The sequence below is a fragment of the Gopherus evgoodei genome, chromosome 6 (assembly GCF_007399415.2).
Source record: "Gopherus evgoodei ecotype Sinaloan lineage chromosome 6, rGopEvg1_v1.p, whole genome shotgun sequence".
Classification (NCBI taxonomy): Eukaryota; Metazoa; Chordata; order Testudines; family Testudinidae; genus Gopherus; species Gopherus evgoodei.
The window spans coordinates 73,356,268-73,372,244 of NC_044327.1; the positions used below are offsets into that span (position 1 = coordinate 73,356,268).

The following is a 15,977-nucleotide window of genomic DNA, read 5'->3' on the forward strand; positions in this document are numbered from 1 at the left end:
TGGAAACATTGACAAAATAATTATTATAGTGTATTGGCCATATCATAATACCTCACACTTCTTCAGCACCTTCCATCCAAATTTTTCAAAACACTTAACAAACATAAAGCATTAAACCTCACGTGTGTGGGAGATGACTTCTAGTTCTGTGCTTTTGCAACAAGACTATGCATCTTCTTTTATCATAAAATATGATCCTGATTACTTGTGTAAAATAACACTTTCTTCAGCCTTAAGAAAAGTATATACTTTTACACTAGATCTGAATATTAGTTGGGATTATCCTTTTGTTATCTAACAAAACATTATAAACTGATTCTTATAAAAATAGGATTTTTCTTACATTGAGTAGAGTTTATTTTCTTTATTGGATTTTGCCGTGTACATAACAATTCAATGTGTCTCAATTTGTCCAGAAAAGTCTATTGCAATATTGTTCTAATTAGATTTCTAGGCATGTAGCTAAAAATTCATTTGTTAAAAACAATTTGGATCATGAATCTTCTACTGTTTCACATCTGTTTGTGTATACATTAAGTGCCCATGATCATATTATTTAGGTTTAAATGAGACCTACAACTATTTTTATCCAAATGGTCACAAATATTCTGCTTCATAGTTTAACTTTTTCACTTATTCTTTCTGTTGGTGTCTACCTTCTAGAATTCTGGCTCCTTTTGTCATCCAGCATTAGGAGATGACCTGCACCAAGAGATGAGTCATCTAAATTTAGCAAGACAGGTTCATCCTTACCTTTTGCAATAGGGAGTCCCACGTCCTTGGGACTTCGATCAGCATGAAAATCTACCTGAATTTTTACTAAGAAAAGAAGTGTGCGTGTGTGTGTACACACACACACACACTCTTGAGATCAATACTTATTGGTGGTTAATTATATTGTGGTAGCAGCAGGAACGAGCTCCGGTTACGGACCCAGGATCCTGCTATACTAGGCATTGTACAAATACACAATCTAAAAGATGGTTCTGCCCCAAAGAGCTTGCACAATCTAAATTCATTTAAGTTCAGATTGATTTTTAGCTGGATTTTGATACTGTATTTATGATGCATTTCTTTTTTTTTTTCTACTTTCAGGATTTCTGCTTTTTACTGTCTACAAGAGCTGGAGGGCTAGGTATAAACTTGGCATCTGCTGACACCGTAGTTATATTTGATTCTGACTGGAACCCACAGAATGATCTGCAGGCACAAGCTAGAGCTCATAGGATTGGCCAAAAGAAGCAGGTATGTATTTCAGCTTTAAGCCCCAAACCTGCAATGAGGTTCTGTCAGTGGCAGGATTGGAGGCCAAAGTCTGTGTACATTTTTTAGAGCAATAAATATTGGGTTCATAGTTAACTCTCAATACAATGTGTTTGTATATTTTTGTGTATAATACATGTAAAATCTGTGTAAGTAGGATGCTGACTTTAATAACAATAACCATGTTAGTTGCTAAAGAATTTTCATTTTGCAAAATACACATTGGAACAACTAGAGGGACAAAGTGGGTGAAGTAATATCCTTTTTTGGACCAACTTCTGTTGGAGAGATGAGCTTTCTTTGTCTTTCTAATATCTTGGGACTGACTGGGCTACAACAGCACAACATTAGAATACAACATCATACATGAGAACACTAACAGATCTAATGAGAAAATAATTGTGTAAACAATTTTTTTAGTTAATGCTGATTGTCACACTAGTAAGTTTGTAATAGTGCTCCCTAAATCAAATATAATGTGAAATTTCTGCCTTGTAAGAGCTTAAGAGCCTTATATTGACTAAAATAGAACTTTTTCATTGAGCAGCTGGAACTTGCTCCTTTATGGCAATGAATACCAGGTGACAGCTGCAAAGTAGTATAGGGGAAGCTGTGGGTCAGCCACAAGTGTAGTATTATTTAAGCATGAATTGTGCATGGATGTTGTTCTGGAAGATAGCTGAATCTATGTGCATCATCACTGGAGTTTGATTAAAAGTTTTGGAATTTCACTATTTAGGAAACTGCTTATGGAGATACTTGAGTGAAAGAGCTGACTCAGTCTCTAAACTGAATTTAAATCTGGAAACACAGATCAACAATGATCAAGACATTGAAAACAAAAATTTGCTATCTTTATTTTTTCTTCTCCTTTTTACATAAGTTTTTTGTTAGTCTTAGATTAATTTAAATGTAGTTTTAATGTGTAACTTCCAAATGTTTGTCAAGTTTTTAATGTTTTTGTACGTAGGTTAATATTTATCGGCTAGTCACAAAGGGATCAGTAGAGGAAGAAATTCTTGAAAGAGCCAAGAAGAAGATGGTGTTAGATCATTTAGTAATTCAGAGAATGGACACTACAGGGAAGACTGTACTCCACACAGGTTCCACTCCTTCAAGGTATATTGATACACAATCCAGAAAGGGTGATAACTTTTTAATATATTGGCATCTAATTAAAATAATTTTACTTTTTTAGCTGTTGAGTGAGGAAGTATATCTAGTGAACTTGTATATGTAAAATTTAAAGAATTTTTAATTCTGATTCAAAATTACTTTTGCTACCTTCAAAAACCTTTTTTCATATTGCATGTTAGATACAACTTTTTCTAACAGTGCACTGAGAAGAAAACTGGCTTGAATCACGAGGAAAAAATTTGTCTCACTAATATAAAGTTAAGGTGTTTTCTGTAAATAGTAACAATGAAATTTAATTTCCTGTATTTTCAGCTCTACTCCTTTTAATAAGGAAGAGTTGTCAGCAATTTTAAAGTTTGGTGCTGAGGAACTTTTTAAGGAACCAGAAGGAGAAGAGCAGGAGCCGCAGGTAAGCAGGGCTAACTTTCTACATATGCTGGACACATCAATCTAATCTTGTTTTCAGTCTTTTAATGATAACAAGAAATGTTACTTTTTCAGGAAATGGATATAGATGAAATCTTGAAGAGGGCTGAAACACGGGAAAATGAGCCAGGTCCATTAACTGTAGGAGATGAGTTGCTTTCCCAGTTTAAGGTACTGCTCTCTATTTATTTCTGTTAGTGACAGTTTCCTTTACAATACAGATATTTGTTAATTTACAGAAATACCTGAAATATCCATCTTATCTTTATTCATATGTAAAAACTATATCAAATTAAGGAAATTCATTAAACTTTTTTTCACAAATCGCTTTTCGCATGCACAAGGTGGTTGTCTACAACATGAGGTTTTTAAAATAAACCTAAACTTGACTTATTTTGCCTGATCAGTAAGACATCGAGTAATTCACCTGCTGTCCATTCAGTTGCAGCTTTACTGTGATATCTATAAGCTATTCATATCAAGACTGGCATATACATCTAACATTGTTTAAAAAGGGTGTCGGGGTAGTGGGAGCTGGTCACATCCTCTAAATTTAGGTTGCTTAATACGTTCATTTTTAAAAGCTCTGTGGTGGTTTGTTTGGAGAAGCTTTAACATCTTTGAAGTTTGGCATGGAGAAACTTCTCTAGCCCAAGAGCTATCTTTTCTTTGTCAAGTGAAATTCCATCAGGTTTAGCTGAATTGTAAACAGTTAAAATAACCATTTACCAGTCTTGGTTGAATTCCTGAGGAAAATTTTGCCAGTGTCAAAATAATTCCTGAGGAAAAAGCTCCATCGAAACGGAGTTAGGTTCGAGAGAATGTATCTGTAGTTTAAGGGTACAAAACATTACAGGGACCTTGTAATTGTCCCCAAATCAAGCATTAAAAGGCTAAAAAATAGAGACAAAGTTACACTTAAACAAAGTTCAAATATATTAAGATAAGACATGTACAATTAGGGCACCAAAACAACCTTAACTCTGCCTTATAGTGATACCATGAAATGGCCAAATGACAATGATTAAGGCTAAGATTTTGTCATGCATATTTTTAGTAAAAGTCACAGAAAGATCACAGCAATAAAGAAAAATTCACGGAAGCCCGTGACTTTTATACTAAAAATATGCATGACAAAATAGGGAGCTGCAAGTTCCCCACACCACCCAGGGGTGCCTGTCTTGGAGCTGCAAGGTTCTCACACCAGTGGTGACTCCAAGTTTAGGGCACCCCCACCACCTGCAGTGGCTCTAGCTTGGAGCTCCCAGGTACCCCCACTGCCTACAGCGGCTTTATGCTCCAGGTGCTGTCCGTGGTGGTCAGCAGCTGCGGGAGGGCCCACGGTGGCAGGGAGCTGCGAAGCAACCCCACTGCTCGCAGCGGCTGGGAGCTGCGGGGCATCTCTGCTGCCTTCTGTGGCTGGGAGCTCAGGCCCTGCAGTTCCCAGCCGCCAGGACTGGTGGGGACCCTACAGCTCCTAGGTGGTGAGGGTTCAATTCACAGAGGTCTCTGGAAGTCATGGATTCTGTGACCTCCATGACAAAGTCGTAGCCCTAAGTATGATTAAGGCATTTTAATGTTTGTACTCCATATTTTTTCATACCCGTCCCACCACCACCACGCAGTGTCACTGCAAGGCAAGGCATTGTGTGTCATTCATGGACATGTGAAAAAAGAGTGTATAATGTATACATTATATCTAGGCATAATTGGAGTGAGTTGTAAATATAAAAGTATGCGTATGCTGTCATGAATATATGAAACATATTTTTCTAATATTATAGTTTGTGATGGTGTAGAAGTAGATTCCTATACTCTTATTGGCTCTTAAATGTGTTCTGCTTTACAAGGTGGCCAATTTTTCAAATATGGATGAAGATGACATTGGGTTGGAGCCCGAACGAAATTCAAGGAACTGGGAAGAAATCATTCCAGAACTCCAAAGGCGAAGATTAGAAGAGGAGGAAAGACAGAAGGAGCTTGAAGAAATTTATATGCTTCCAAGAATGCGAAACTGTGCAAAACAGGTATCTTTGAGTTGTGAAGAAAAGTTTGTCATTTCTCTTTCCTTATTTTTTTTTTAATTAGTGTATTTTAGATAAACCGAGAAACATTTATTATTAATTTTGGCTATGTAACTTTATGTGACTTATTCCTTTTCAAAATTCCAGATCAACTTCAATGGAAGTGAAGGGAGACGTAGTAGGAACAGAAGATACTCTGGTTCTGATAGTGATTCTATCTCTGAAAGAAAACGACCCAAAAAACGAGGAAGACCACGCACTATTCCACGAGAGAATATTAAAGGATTTAGTGATGCAGAGATTAGGCGGTAAGATTGGGACGGGGGGGGGGGGGGGCTGCTTGTTTATAGTTGTGAAATGAAATTTCAACAGATTATAGTTTAAAACTATGTAACAAAGTCAATTTTTACTGAATTTAGATTAAGAATTTTTATTCTAGGCATTTGGGTGTTCTCCTTTAAGTACTTATATAGTGCTGACATAATGGACTATTAATACATACACAGTGAGATCCCATTTTAATATGGTATACTATTAAGTTAAGTACGATGCCTGATTTGACTTGTTTCATAGTATGTACAGCTCCTAATCCCTGCATTCTCCTGACACTGCACTTTCAAAAACCAGTTGTTACAATGGTGAGAAATTTTTATAAAATATGTATGCGTAGGCTAAATATTTTCATTTTCATAGTTATTTGTATAAAACCATAGGTGGAGAAAGAGCCTTCACATCTTTGTGGGAAGACCTACAAGAATCTGAGTGGGTTTTGTTTTGAATTTCTCACCATTTGTAATTGAATTCCTGTGACATGATGCTTTAAGTTTTTAAAGCCGTAAGAAATAACTTAAGCTAAGGGATCTTTTGACATGATCCTTCAAATAGTTGGGTCGGGAAACAATGTTTAGCATGAGGGAGAAAAATAATTACACCTCCACCCCAATATAACGCTGTCCTCAGAAGCCAAAAAAATCTTACCATGTTATAGGTGAAACCGCATTATATGAAACTTGCTTTGAGCTGCCGGAGTGTGCAGCTCCGCCCCCACCTGGAGTGCTGCTTTATTGCGTTATATCCAAATTCGTGTTATATCGGGGTAGAGGTGTACTTTTTTTAATCTTATCTTTTCAGCATTTTGTAAAATGCTGATTTGTTTCTATAATTTAAGTATTTAAATTTCTCTATTAAAACGATTGTAACGCTTGAAAAACATTTTGGGTTATAAACATAATTTTAAACTTTAAGATCCTCATTCTCTTTCCATTTCATCTAACAACATTAATGGATTGCTGCTTTTTTCCCAAGGGTGCTTTTGTGACTACAGTAGTAACTCGGATTCTGATCATGTGCAAAAAGGAAATTGAGCTACTTTGCTTCCTCTCTTTATCCCAGATGTTTCATATTTCTTAATAACCTACCATCCACATGTGATTCTTTTAATTGTAATAATATCCCTTCTCCTTTCTGCCATGTATCTTAAATCCTAATTGAAATAATCTGTCTTGAATCATTACTCCTTCTTAACTACACAAGAAATAATACCTCTGAATTCACTATTTACTGTAAATCCACATTTGATCTTATGACTAAACTCATCTAGTTGCTTTGAATGTCTTGTGAAACTAATAAAATAATTTCTGAAATAAATTGTAGCTTCTATTGTTTTATTTATATTATCTAGTAAACTTAATGAAGCATTTGTTTTTAAATTTGGATTATCTTGATTCATAAAACTGCCCTAGTGATTTTTCTTTTTAGCATTATCCATATAACTTTGTTTTTATATTGCAGTAAGCATATTATTCACTGTAGTTTTTAAATCGTGATTAGTTAAGCTTACACTTAAACGGTGCAATTATTTTCTGTTATTAGGTTTATCAAGAGTTACAAGAAATTTGGTGGCCCTCTGGAAAGGTAAACCTATTTGATTATAGTTATATACATAGCAGTTTGAAATTTTATAAGATTAAACATCAAAACAGTGTACCAAGAATCCATATCTTGAAAAGAGAACACTGTGCTAGTCTGTTACCTTAATAATAATAATAATAATTAATAAATTATCTGCATATTCTTTATTTTTCTTTTTTCATATGTACTGAATGCCAAAAGGATACCACAGGTCATTTAATCTGATCCATTTTGCAGGACTGTTCACTGTCTTTCTGAGTACTATCTTACTTAGCACAGTGTTAAGTCATCTTCAGTGATGGCTATTCGGCCACCTCATTTTTTAAGCTATCATAAAGCCTGTTCAGTGCCTATTCAAGTTTATGAAAAGACTCACAATGGTCAGGCCCAGTTGCCCAGTTAGTGTTACTGTTAAGTATGTTTTTCTAAGGTCAGTCTTCATTTTTCTTCTTAAACTGTATTACTCCACATTAGTGAGCAATTCATCTCTTTCTTTCTGTCCTTTCTGTAGACTGTGAGGTCATGTTACCAGTCATTGTCAGTGTGGGTGTGTCTGTCTCAAACACACACTATGTACACACTCCAATACTGTATAAGTAAAATTAGCTCCCTTATTGTTCCTGTTTGTCTTGTTTTCTCATCTCTAGATCACGTTTACTGACATTTTTACAATTTCTCTAGTTTTTCTATAGCATTTCTAAACTGTATTGATCAGAACTGCAAACAACATACCAGATATGCATGCAGTAGGATGAATGCAGATTGACATTACCTCTCTAGTTTCATATTTTGAAGGGGTCATTAACAAAGTTTCAAAGCTTCAGAGGTGTAAGAAGAACTTGTGTTTTATTACAGGCTAGATGCTATAGCTAGAGATGCTGAATTAGTTGATAAATCTGAGACAGACCTTAGGCGATTGGGGGAACTGGTACACAATGGATGCATTAAGGCTTTAAAGGACAATTCCTCTGGACAAGAAAGAGCAGGTACAGTATGTTTGAGCAAAACAGAATGAAATAAAAAGGACTTATCAATAATAAATTACATAAAGCAGTTAAGTATGATATCAGAGTTATTAATTTGAGTCTAACTATTGCAGATACACTAGAAACATCAAATAGGTGGATTGGACAATGAATACCAGTGTGTGTAAGGTTTTATTCTGGGTGAATTATAAGGGTAGACAGTACATTTTCACTTTATTCAAAAGTTTAAATTAAATCTGGCAATACTTGAGATCCTGGGGGTTGACTGGAGTTTGTTTAACCAAAATTAATTTGAGTAGATGAATAAAATGTTACGGTGCACCGCTGCATGACGGACATTTAAGATCAAAATCTTGCTTATTTTTTCTTTAAACTTGCCAGTAGATAAAATACACTTAACATTTATCCATTTTATGTACAAGATATGTTACATTGTTATGGTTCTTAATTCAAGGGGGCAGACTTGGAAAAGTTAAAGGCCCAACATTCCGAATATCAGGAGTACAAGTGAATGCAAAGCTAGTCATCTCTCATGAGGAAGAGTTGGCACCATTGCACAAGTCTATTCCTTCAGATCCAGAAGAAAGGAAACGGTGAGTAGTAGTAATTTGTTTTTAATATGAAAAATAACAGAAAATAGCTTAACTTATATTAAATGCCTTTATATACTGAGTTATGCAAACATTTTTAGCACCCAGGCCTGATTAAAGCAATCTGGATTTTAGGCAGATTTAGGCCCCCCAGGGTAAGTACTACCATGGGCTGTGGTAGTACTTACGCTGGCTACTGGAGTGTATTTACTTGGATGGCTGCGATGGACATTTATCTCTAACCACAGGCTGAAGCGTCTTCTTGAGTGGTAATGGCCAGGCCTCCCAAAGCATGTGGCTTTTGAGTTAAGTTATTGAGATTCACACATTTTATAGTTATTGTTTTAGTCTGTCTGCAGACACTGAATTGGTTAGACTTAGGTCACATTTTCAAGCTTATATTCACAGCTATCTGAAGTTAGAAACTTTAAAATGAGTGCTGAGAATGTAATGAGTCACATGACTTCAGGAACAGTGATCCCAAATACAGGCCTTATAGTGCCTCTGTTTAATCTTGGCCTGTTTAGCACAGAGATCACAGCACTAATTTAATTAAATAAACTTGTTGTAAAGTGTTTTTGAAAACCTTAGAAAATATATCTGAGTTACTTTCTCATTAAGTCAAACTATTCTTATTTTTGAAAACTAAAAAGGTTAGGTTTTATTTGGCTTTCTGATTTCTTCCCTCTAGATATGCCATTCCATGCCACACTAAGGCAGCTCATTTCGATATAGATTGGGGCAAAGAGGATGACTCCAATCTTTTAATAGGCATCTATGAATATGGGTATGGTAGTTGGGAAATGATAAAAATGGATCCTGACCTCAGCCTGACACACAAGGTATGTCCTGTCGTCCAGCTGGTGAGCATATTTTAAATTCATTTTGCTTAGTTGATAAGGAGGAGCCATTGAAACTGTTTATTTTATGGTAATTTGAAATCTCACAAAAAGTATATGTCAACTCTACTTTATTGGAGCCCCCCTCTTGTGGTTGACTGGTAGATGTCGTGGCCATCTTTACTCCATTGTGCCATGTCCTGATACAATGTTTATCTTCCTTTTTCAAACCATTAGCACGCTCCACTTCTATTGTCTTTTATCTGCTTTCTTTTTTGGCTGTTTGCATTCACTTTTACTCTTGTTTTTTGCTCCCCATCCCTGTTTGCTCACCTGACTCATTTCCCCCACTCACTAGAAGCAAGTATGCTATTTGAGGTGGAAGTTCCATCCATTGATGGCCATGTGACGCAGGAGCCCAGCTTCTCCTAGCTGAATTATGTGTTATGTGAGCAGAAACACAAAACCAGGGCTGATAGCTTTTGTGTTGGTGAATTGCTTTTGAGGCTCCTATATTAGTGTACATAGTGGGAAGGAGCAAAAAGCTGAAGGTGGGTTTCAAGAAGTTTTCCACTCCTTCAGGCACACCAGCACATTTACAGTGTAGTGTCAGAGTGGATCCAGAATCATGCAGTTTTTTCCCACCTCCAGTGCTCTTCTGCTCTGTATTTCTGCTACTCCAGCCTGCTGCTGCTGCTGCTGCTTCTCCATTCTGGTGTCTTCCAAATTGGAAATACTGGTGGTCATACTTGATGATGTTTTTTATTCTCCTCTCAGATTCTACCAGATGATCCGGATAAGAAACCCCAGGCCAAGCAGTTGCAGACCCGGGCAGACTACCTCATTAAATTACTCAATAAAGATCTTGCAAGGAAGGAAGCACAAAGACTTTCTGGTGCAGTAAGTGAAATTTCAGATCTTTAACAATGATAAAGTAGTAATCTGCTTGTTAGCAGATAATCATCCCCACCCCCTCCAGTTGTTCTACACCCTCTGTTTAATCAGAGCATCTCTGGCTAGCTCAAATAATGATTTATAAAATCAGATTATGTAGGGTTTTTGTCTTTAGTTTGTATGTGCTCTTTATTATCAGACTGGCTCCCTTTCCCATTTCTGGTCTAACAAGGTAACTTGTATATCTGAATACCATTTAATAAAATCAACTTCTATTTAATATAGAAACAAATCTTTCTGAAAGGCTCGTGGCAATGAGGCATTTCAGTTGACAGAATTAAGATGATGTCTTTGTATTCAGGGAAACTCAAAGAGGAGGAAGACAAGAACTAAGAAGAATAAAGTGATAAAACTTGCAAAAGTTAAAGAGGAGATAAAAAGTGATTCTTCTCCATTGCTCTCAGAAAAATCTGATGAAGAGGAAGAGGAGGATAACAAGGTGGGCATTTTGAAATGTGTTCTTAAAGGAACACGTTTCCTGTAGTTCATTTTGGTTCCATCTCACTTAAATATTGCTTTACACAAAATAGTTAGAATGGTATTTTCCTAGCAAAGCATGTTTAATTTGAGTTCTTCATATTTCTGTGATAGCTCTTGTTAATCTTATGTTAGTTAAACATTATGGAGGAGCTTTAATCCCTTTTAGTTTTAAGTATAAATAAGGTCCTACCAAATTCATGGCCATGAAAAATGTGTTATGGACTGTGAAATCTGGTCTTTTGTGTGCTTTTACCCTAAAGTATACAGATTTCACAGGGAAGACCTACCTTTCTCAAATTTGAGATCCTGACCCAAAAGCAAGTTGCAGGGGGGTCGCAGTATTGCCACCCTTACTTCTGAGCTGCCTTCAGAGCTGGGTGGCCAGAGAGCAGTAGCTGATGGCCAGGCATCCAGTTCTGAAGGCGGCACCCTGCCAGCAGCACTGCTGAAGTAAGGCTGGCAATACCATACCAAGCCATTGTTACTTCTGCGCTACTACTTTCAGAGCTGAGTGGCTAGAGAGTGGCGGCTACTGACTGAGAGCCCAGTTCTGCAGGCAGCAGTGGAGAAGTAAGGGTGGCAATACCATATCATGCCATCCTTACTTCTGCGCTGCTGCTGGTAGGAGCTCTGCCTTCAGAGCTGGGCTTCCAGCCAGCAGCCGCCGCTCTCCAGCTGCCCAGCTCTGAAGGCAGCACCGACGCCAGCAGCATCAGAAGTAAGGGTATGTCTACACTACCCGCTGAGTAGTGATCGATCTATTGGGGATCAATGTATTGCGTCTCATCTGGACATGATACATCGATCCCCAAATGCGCTCCCATGGACTCCAGAACTCCACTAGGGCGAGAGATGGGAGCAGCGGCCATCGATTCCCTGCCACAGGGACACAAAGTAAGTTGGATCTAAGTCGATCTAAGATATTCTAAGATCTATTCTCGTAGCTGAAGTTGCGTATCTTAGATCGATTTCTCCCCCCTCCGGCCCCCAGTGTAAACCAGGCCTAAGAGTAGCAATACTGCAACCCTCCTTGCAGTATCTTTTTTACCACCACCATCACCCCGCACACACCATTCCTTTTGGGTCAGGACCCCTACAATTACAAAACTGTGAAATATCAGATTTAAATAGCTGAAATCATGAAATTTACAGTTTTTAAAACCCTATGACCATGAAACTGACGAAAATTGACCATGAATTTGGTAGGACCCTAATTATAAAGAAGACTGCAGCTGTGGCAGTATTGATGAAATTTTGAATTCTTACATAATTAAACTAATTATAGTCTGAAAAATGACATTGTGTGATTTCAAAGGTTCCCCACCAATGACTTAAAATTTGCTAGAAATACTAATCTAGCATTGGAGCTATAGATAAAGCTGTACTGCTTTGTGCTTAGGGCATCATTACTAGCTGTACTGATTCTTCAGGTGGACTTTTTTTTAACAGTTATGTTGGTGCCTAAACTAAACCCTCAAAGGCCTGATCTACACTACGCGTTTAAACCGATTTTTAGCAACTTTAAACTGATTTAACGCTGTGCGTGTCCACACTACGAGGCCCTTTATATCGATATAAAGGGCTTTTTAAATAGGTTTCTGTACTCCTCCCCGACGAGAGGAGTAGCGCTAAAATCGGTATTACCATATCGGATTAGGGTTAGTGTGGCCGCAAATCGACAGTATTGGCCTCCGGGCAGTATCCCACAGTGCACCACTGTGACCGCTCTGGACAGCAATCTCAACTCGGATGCAGTGGCCAGGTAAACAGGAAAAGCCCCGCGAAATTTTGATTTTCATTTCCTGTTTGCCCAGCTTGGAGCTCTGATCAGCACAGGTGGCAATGCAGTCCCAAATCCAAAAAGAGCTCTAGCATGGACCATACGGGAGATACTGGAACTGATCGCTGTATGGGGAAACAAATCTGTTCTATCAGAGCTCCGTTACAGAAGACGAAATGCCAAAGCGTTTGAAAAAAAAATCCGCAGGCTACACAGTGCTGCGTGACAAGCGTAACGGGAAGCCAGAGACTCAGATGGATGTTCAGGAAGGAGGAAGGGGGTACTGAGGACTCCAGCTATCCCACAGTCCCCAGCAGTCTCCGAAAAGTATTTGCATTCTTGGCTGAGCTCCCAGTGCCTGTAGGTTCAAACACATTGTCCGGCGTGGCTCAGGGAATAGATCATCAATTTACAAGTGAAAGAAAAGGGAAAGAAATCGTTTCTTGACTTCTTTCATTGTCACTCTATGTCTACTGAATGCTGTTGGTAGACGCGATGCTGCAGCAGCGAAGAGCAGTATCTGCTCCTCTCCCCTCCCTGGTGGCAGACGGTACATGCTTGATAACTGCTGAATACCCCTGGCTGGCCTCAGGGGCACCTGGGTAAAAATAGGAATGATTCCTGGTCATTCCCAGTAGATGGTACAGAACGGCTGGTAACCGTCTTCATCATAGCCACTGGGGGCTGAGCTCCATCAGCCCCCTCCCTTTCCTGTGTAAAGAAAAGATTCTGTCCTGCCTGGACTATCATAGCAGCGGCATGTTGGGCTCCTCTCCCCCGCACCGCTTAATGTCCTGCCTGGACTGTCATAGCACCGGGAGGCTACCTCCCCCTCATTTTATCTCACAAGTTACTGTTTGTTATTCCTGCATTCTTTATAACTTCATGACACAAATGAGGGGGACACTGCCACGGTAGCCCAGGAAGGTTGGGGGAGGAGGGAAGCTACGGGTGGGGTTGTTGCAGGGTCACCCCCCGTGAATGGCATATAGCTCATCATTTCTGCAGGATCTGACACGAAGCAGCTGTGCTCTCTGATACACTGCTTCTCTAGTACACATGCCCCAAATTCTAGGCAGGACTGATTCTATTTTTAGAAACCATAAAGGAGGGATTGACTCGGGGAATCATTCCCAGTTTTGCTTTTGCGCCCCCGGCCGATCTCAGCCAGGGGCACCCATGATAGCAGCAGACAGCACAGAAGGACAGATAACTGTCATCTCATTGCCAAATTACACTGGCAGCAGATGGTACAGAATGACTGGTAACGGTCTCTGCTATCATGCAAAAGCAAATGAATGCTGCTGTGTAGTGCTGGAGCATCGCTTCTGTCCGCGGCATCCAGTACACATACAGTGACTGTAAAAAAAGGAAAAAAAAAAAAAAAAAAGCTGAACGGGCTCCATGGTTGCCGTGCTATGGCGTCTGCCGGGGCAATCCAGGGAAAAAGGGTGCGAAATGATTGTCTGCCGTTGCTTTCCCAGAGGAAGGAATGACTGACGACATTTACCCAGAACCACCCGCGACAATGATTTTTGCCCCATCAACCACTAGGCTCTCAACCCAGAATTCTAAGGGGCGGGGGAGACTGCGGGAACTATGGGATAGCTATGGAATAGCTACCCACAGTGCAACGCTCCGGAAATCGACGCTAGCCTCGGACCATGGACGCACACCGCCAAATTAATGTGCTTAGTGTGGCCACGTGCACTCGACTTTATACAATCTGTTTTATAAAACCGGTTTATGTAAAATCGGAATAATCCCATAGTGTAGACGTACCCAGAGACAGCCAGTTTTAGCACTTGAAGGATTTTCAGTCAAATGCTCAAATGACAGTGAGTAATGCTTGCTTTCTCCATTTATCAGTAGGAAAAAGTGAAGCACAGCAAGGTTAAGTAACTTTTCTCACACATACCTTCCCCACCTCCCAACCTCCAGGCTTCCTTGCTACCATTTGTTTGTTTTTAATGTAAACCAATAAAAAAAGATAAAATGTATTTAAAGTCTAAGGCCTTGTTGCACATGTTTAAAGATGTGATTTGTAAACCAATATTGAGATAAACCGGTACATTTATGGGATAAACTGGGCAATTCAGTTTGGTTTGAGTCAGGCTTATTTTGGTTTAACTTCAGTAGATTAGGAATTGTTTTAAACTAAACTGAAATAAGCCACCTTTAAACTGAAATAAGAGCATCCACGTATGGTTTCTACCAGTTAAACTAAGCTGGTTTTTAAAAAAATGTGTTAAAGTCTCTTGTATAGATCAGGACTGCATACAAATACAACAACAAAAACGGATGTAAAGAAAACCAAGATTATTTACTATAAGGATCAATACTTAATTTTAGTTAATAATTCCTGTATGTATTCCCTTTTGATTATAAACAACCACTAAGACCATGTGTAAAGGTTGTTTTTCTCCTCCTCCAATCAGCCTTGAAATTTAGGGTACAGTCACGCTATTGCGTAGCCTGAGCAGCCCTTCTGGGAGAATCAGTGGAATCCTAAAGTTAAATAATGACTTTTCAGTCCACGCCCCATATGAGCCAAGCAAAGGATCCTTGAGACTGCCCAACTGACTTTTCTATTTCCTTCTCAGGAAAACTTCTAGAATGTGATTCCCTTATGTTCCCATAAAGTTGGTATTGACCAATTCAGCGTTCTCTGGCACATGCCTATTAAACTTCAGAAGTGTTATTGTTTTTTTACAGTATCACTGTGTGGTTTAGCTGCACTTTATAGGTATTAAAGTTTTAAAAAATCATACTTTGAGGAAGGATGGTATATTTTTAGTCTGACTACTGTAAAATTTGTAAAGCTATGAATTGAGTTTGCAATGTGATGCCTATGCTTAAATATTGCAGGATGAGATCGCTTCAGTGAAACATTCAAATAAAAAAATTAAAGCAGAAAAAGAAAATGATGAAAAATCTGAGCCAGATATTGGTATAAAGAAGGAGGTTGAAGAAAAGAGAGAAACAAAAGAAAAGGAAAACAAGAGGGAGCTGAAAAGGGAGAAAAAAGAAAAAGAGGATAAGAAAGAATTAAAGGAAAAAGATATGAAAGAAAAGAGAGAAAGCAAAGTAAAGGAGTCCACACAGAAAGAAAAAGAAGCAAAAGAGGAGAAGGTAATTAGATTTCAGTATATTATGTAATACAATTAAAAAAAAAAAAAACAGGTTGGTTTTGAGGTAGACAGGCATTTCAGATCACTTAATGCTCTGTTATTGTTACTGCCACATAGTTTAGCTGGCTGAAAGTGCAAGTGAGATAAGAAACATTCACACTCCTTTCTGCATCCCTAGGCAAAAAAATAAATAAAATTAAATAAAATTAAATATATGTAAATGGTCAGTATGTGTAGTAAGATAGTGTAACTGTAGAACTAAACTGCAATTCCCTTTTCAGATCTATTTTAATATTTTATTTATAGATAAATGAAGTCAAATCTGACAACAGAGACAAAATCAAGAAAGCTACATCAGCAGATACTCCAGTTCATATTACTGCAATTAGTGAGCCAGTTCCTATATCTGAAGAATCTGAAGAACTGGATCAGAAGACATTCAGTGTAGTAAGTTCC

The 15,977-nt window shown here is 38.3% G+C and overlaps 1 protein-coding gene across 1 annotated transcript in view; it reads left to right on the forward strand.

The window, feature by feature from the left end:
• Positions 1-15,977, forward strand: part of CHD1 (chromodomain helicase DNA binding protein 1) — an 86,417-nt gene that overhangs the window by 53,409 nt on the left and 17,031 nt on the right. Inside the window, 14 exon segments of the mRNA XM_030566220.1 lie at positions 1,096-1,245; positions 2,234-2,382; positions 2,713-2,809; positions 2,902-2,997; positions 4,677-4,853; positions 4,998-5,158; positions 6,723-6,764; positions 7,617-7,747; positions 8,202-8,340; positions 9,029-9,179; positions 9,954-10,076; positions 10,432-10,569; positions 15,259-15,522; positions 15,828-15,968. Of these exon segments, the coding sequence (XP_030422080.1) occupies positions 1,096-1,245; positions 2,234-2,382; positions 2,713-2,809; positions 2,902-2,997; positions 4,677-4,853; positions 4,998-5,158; positions 6,723-6,764; positions 7,617-7,747; positions 8,202-8,340; positions 9,029-9,179; positions 9,954-10,076; positions 10,432-10,569; positions 15,259-15,522; positions 15,828-15,968 (1,959 nt within the window).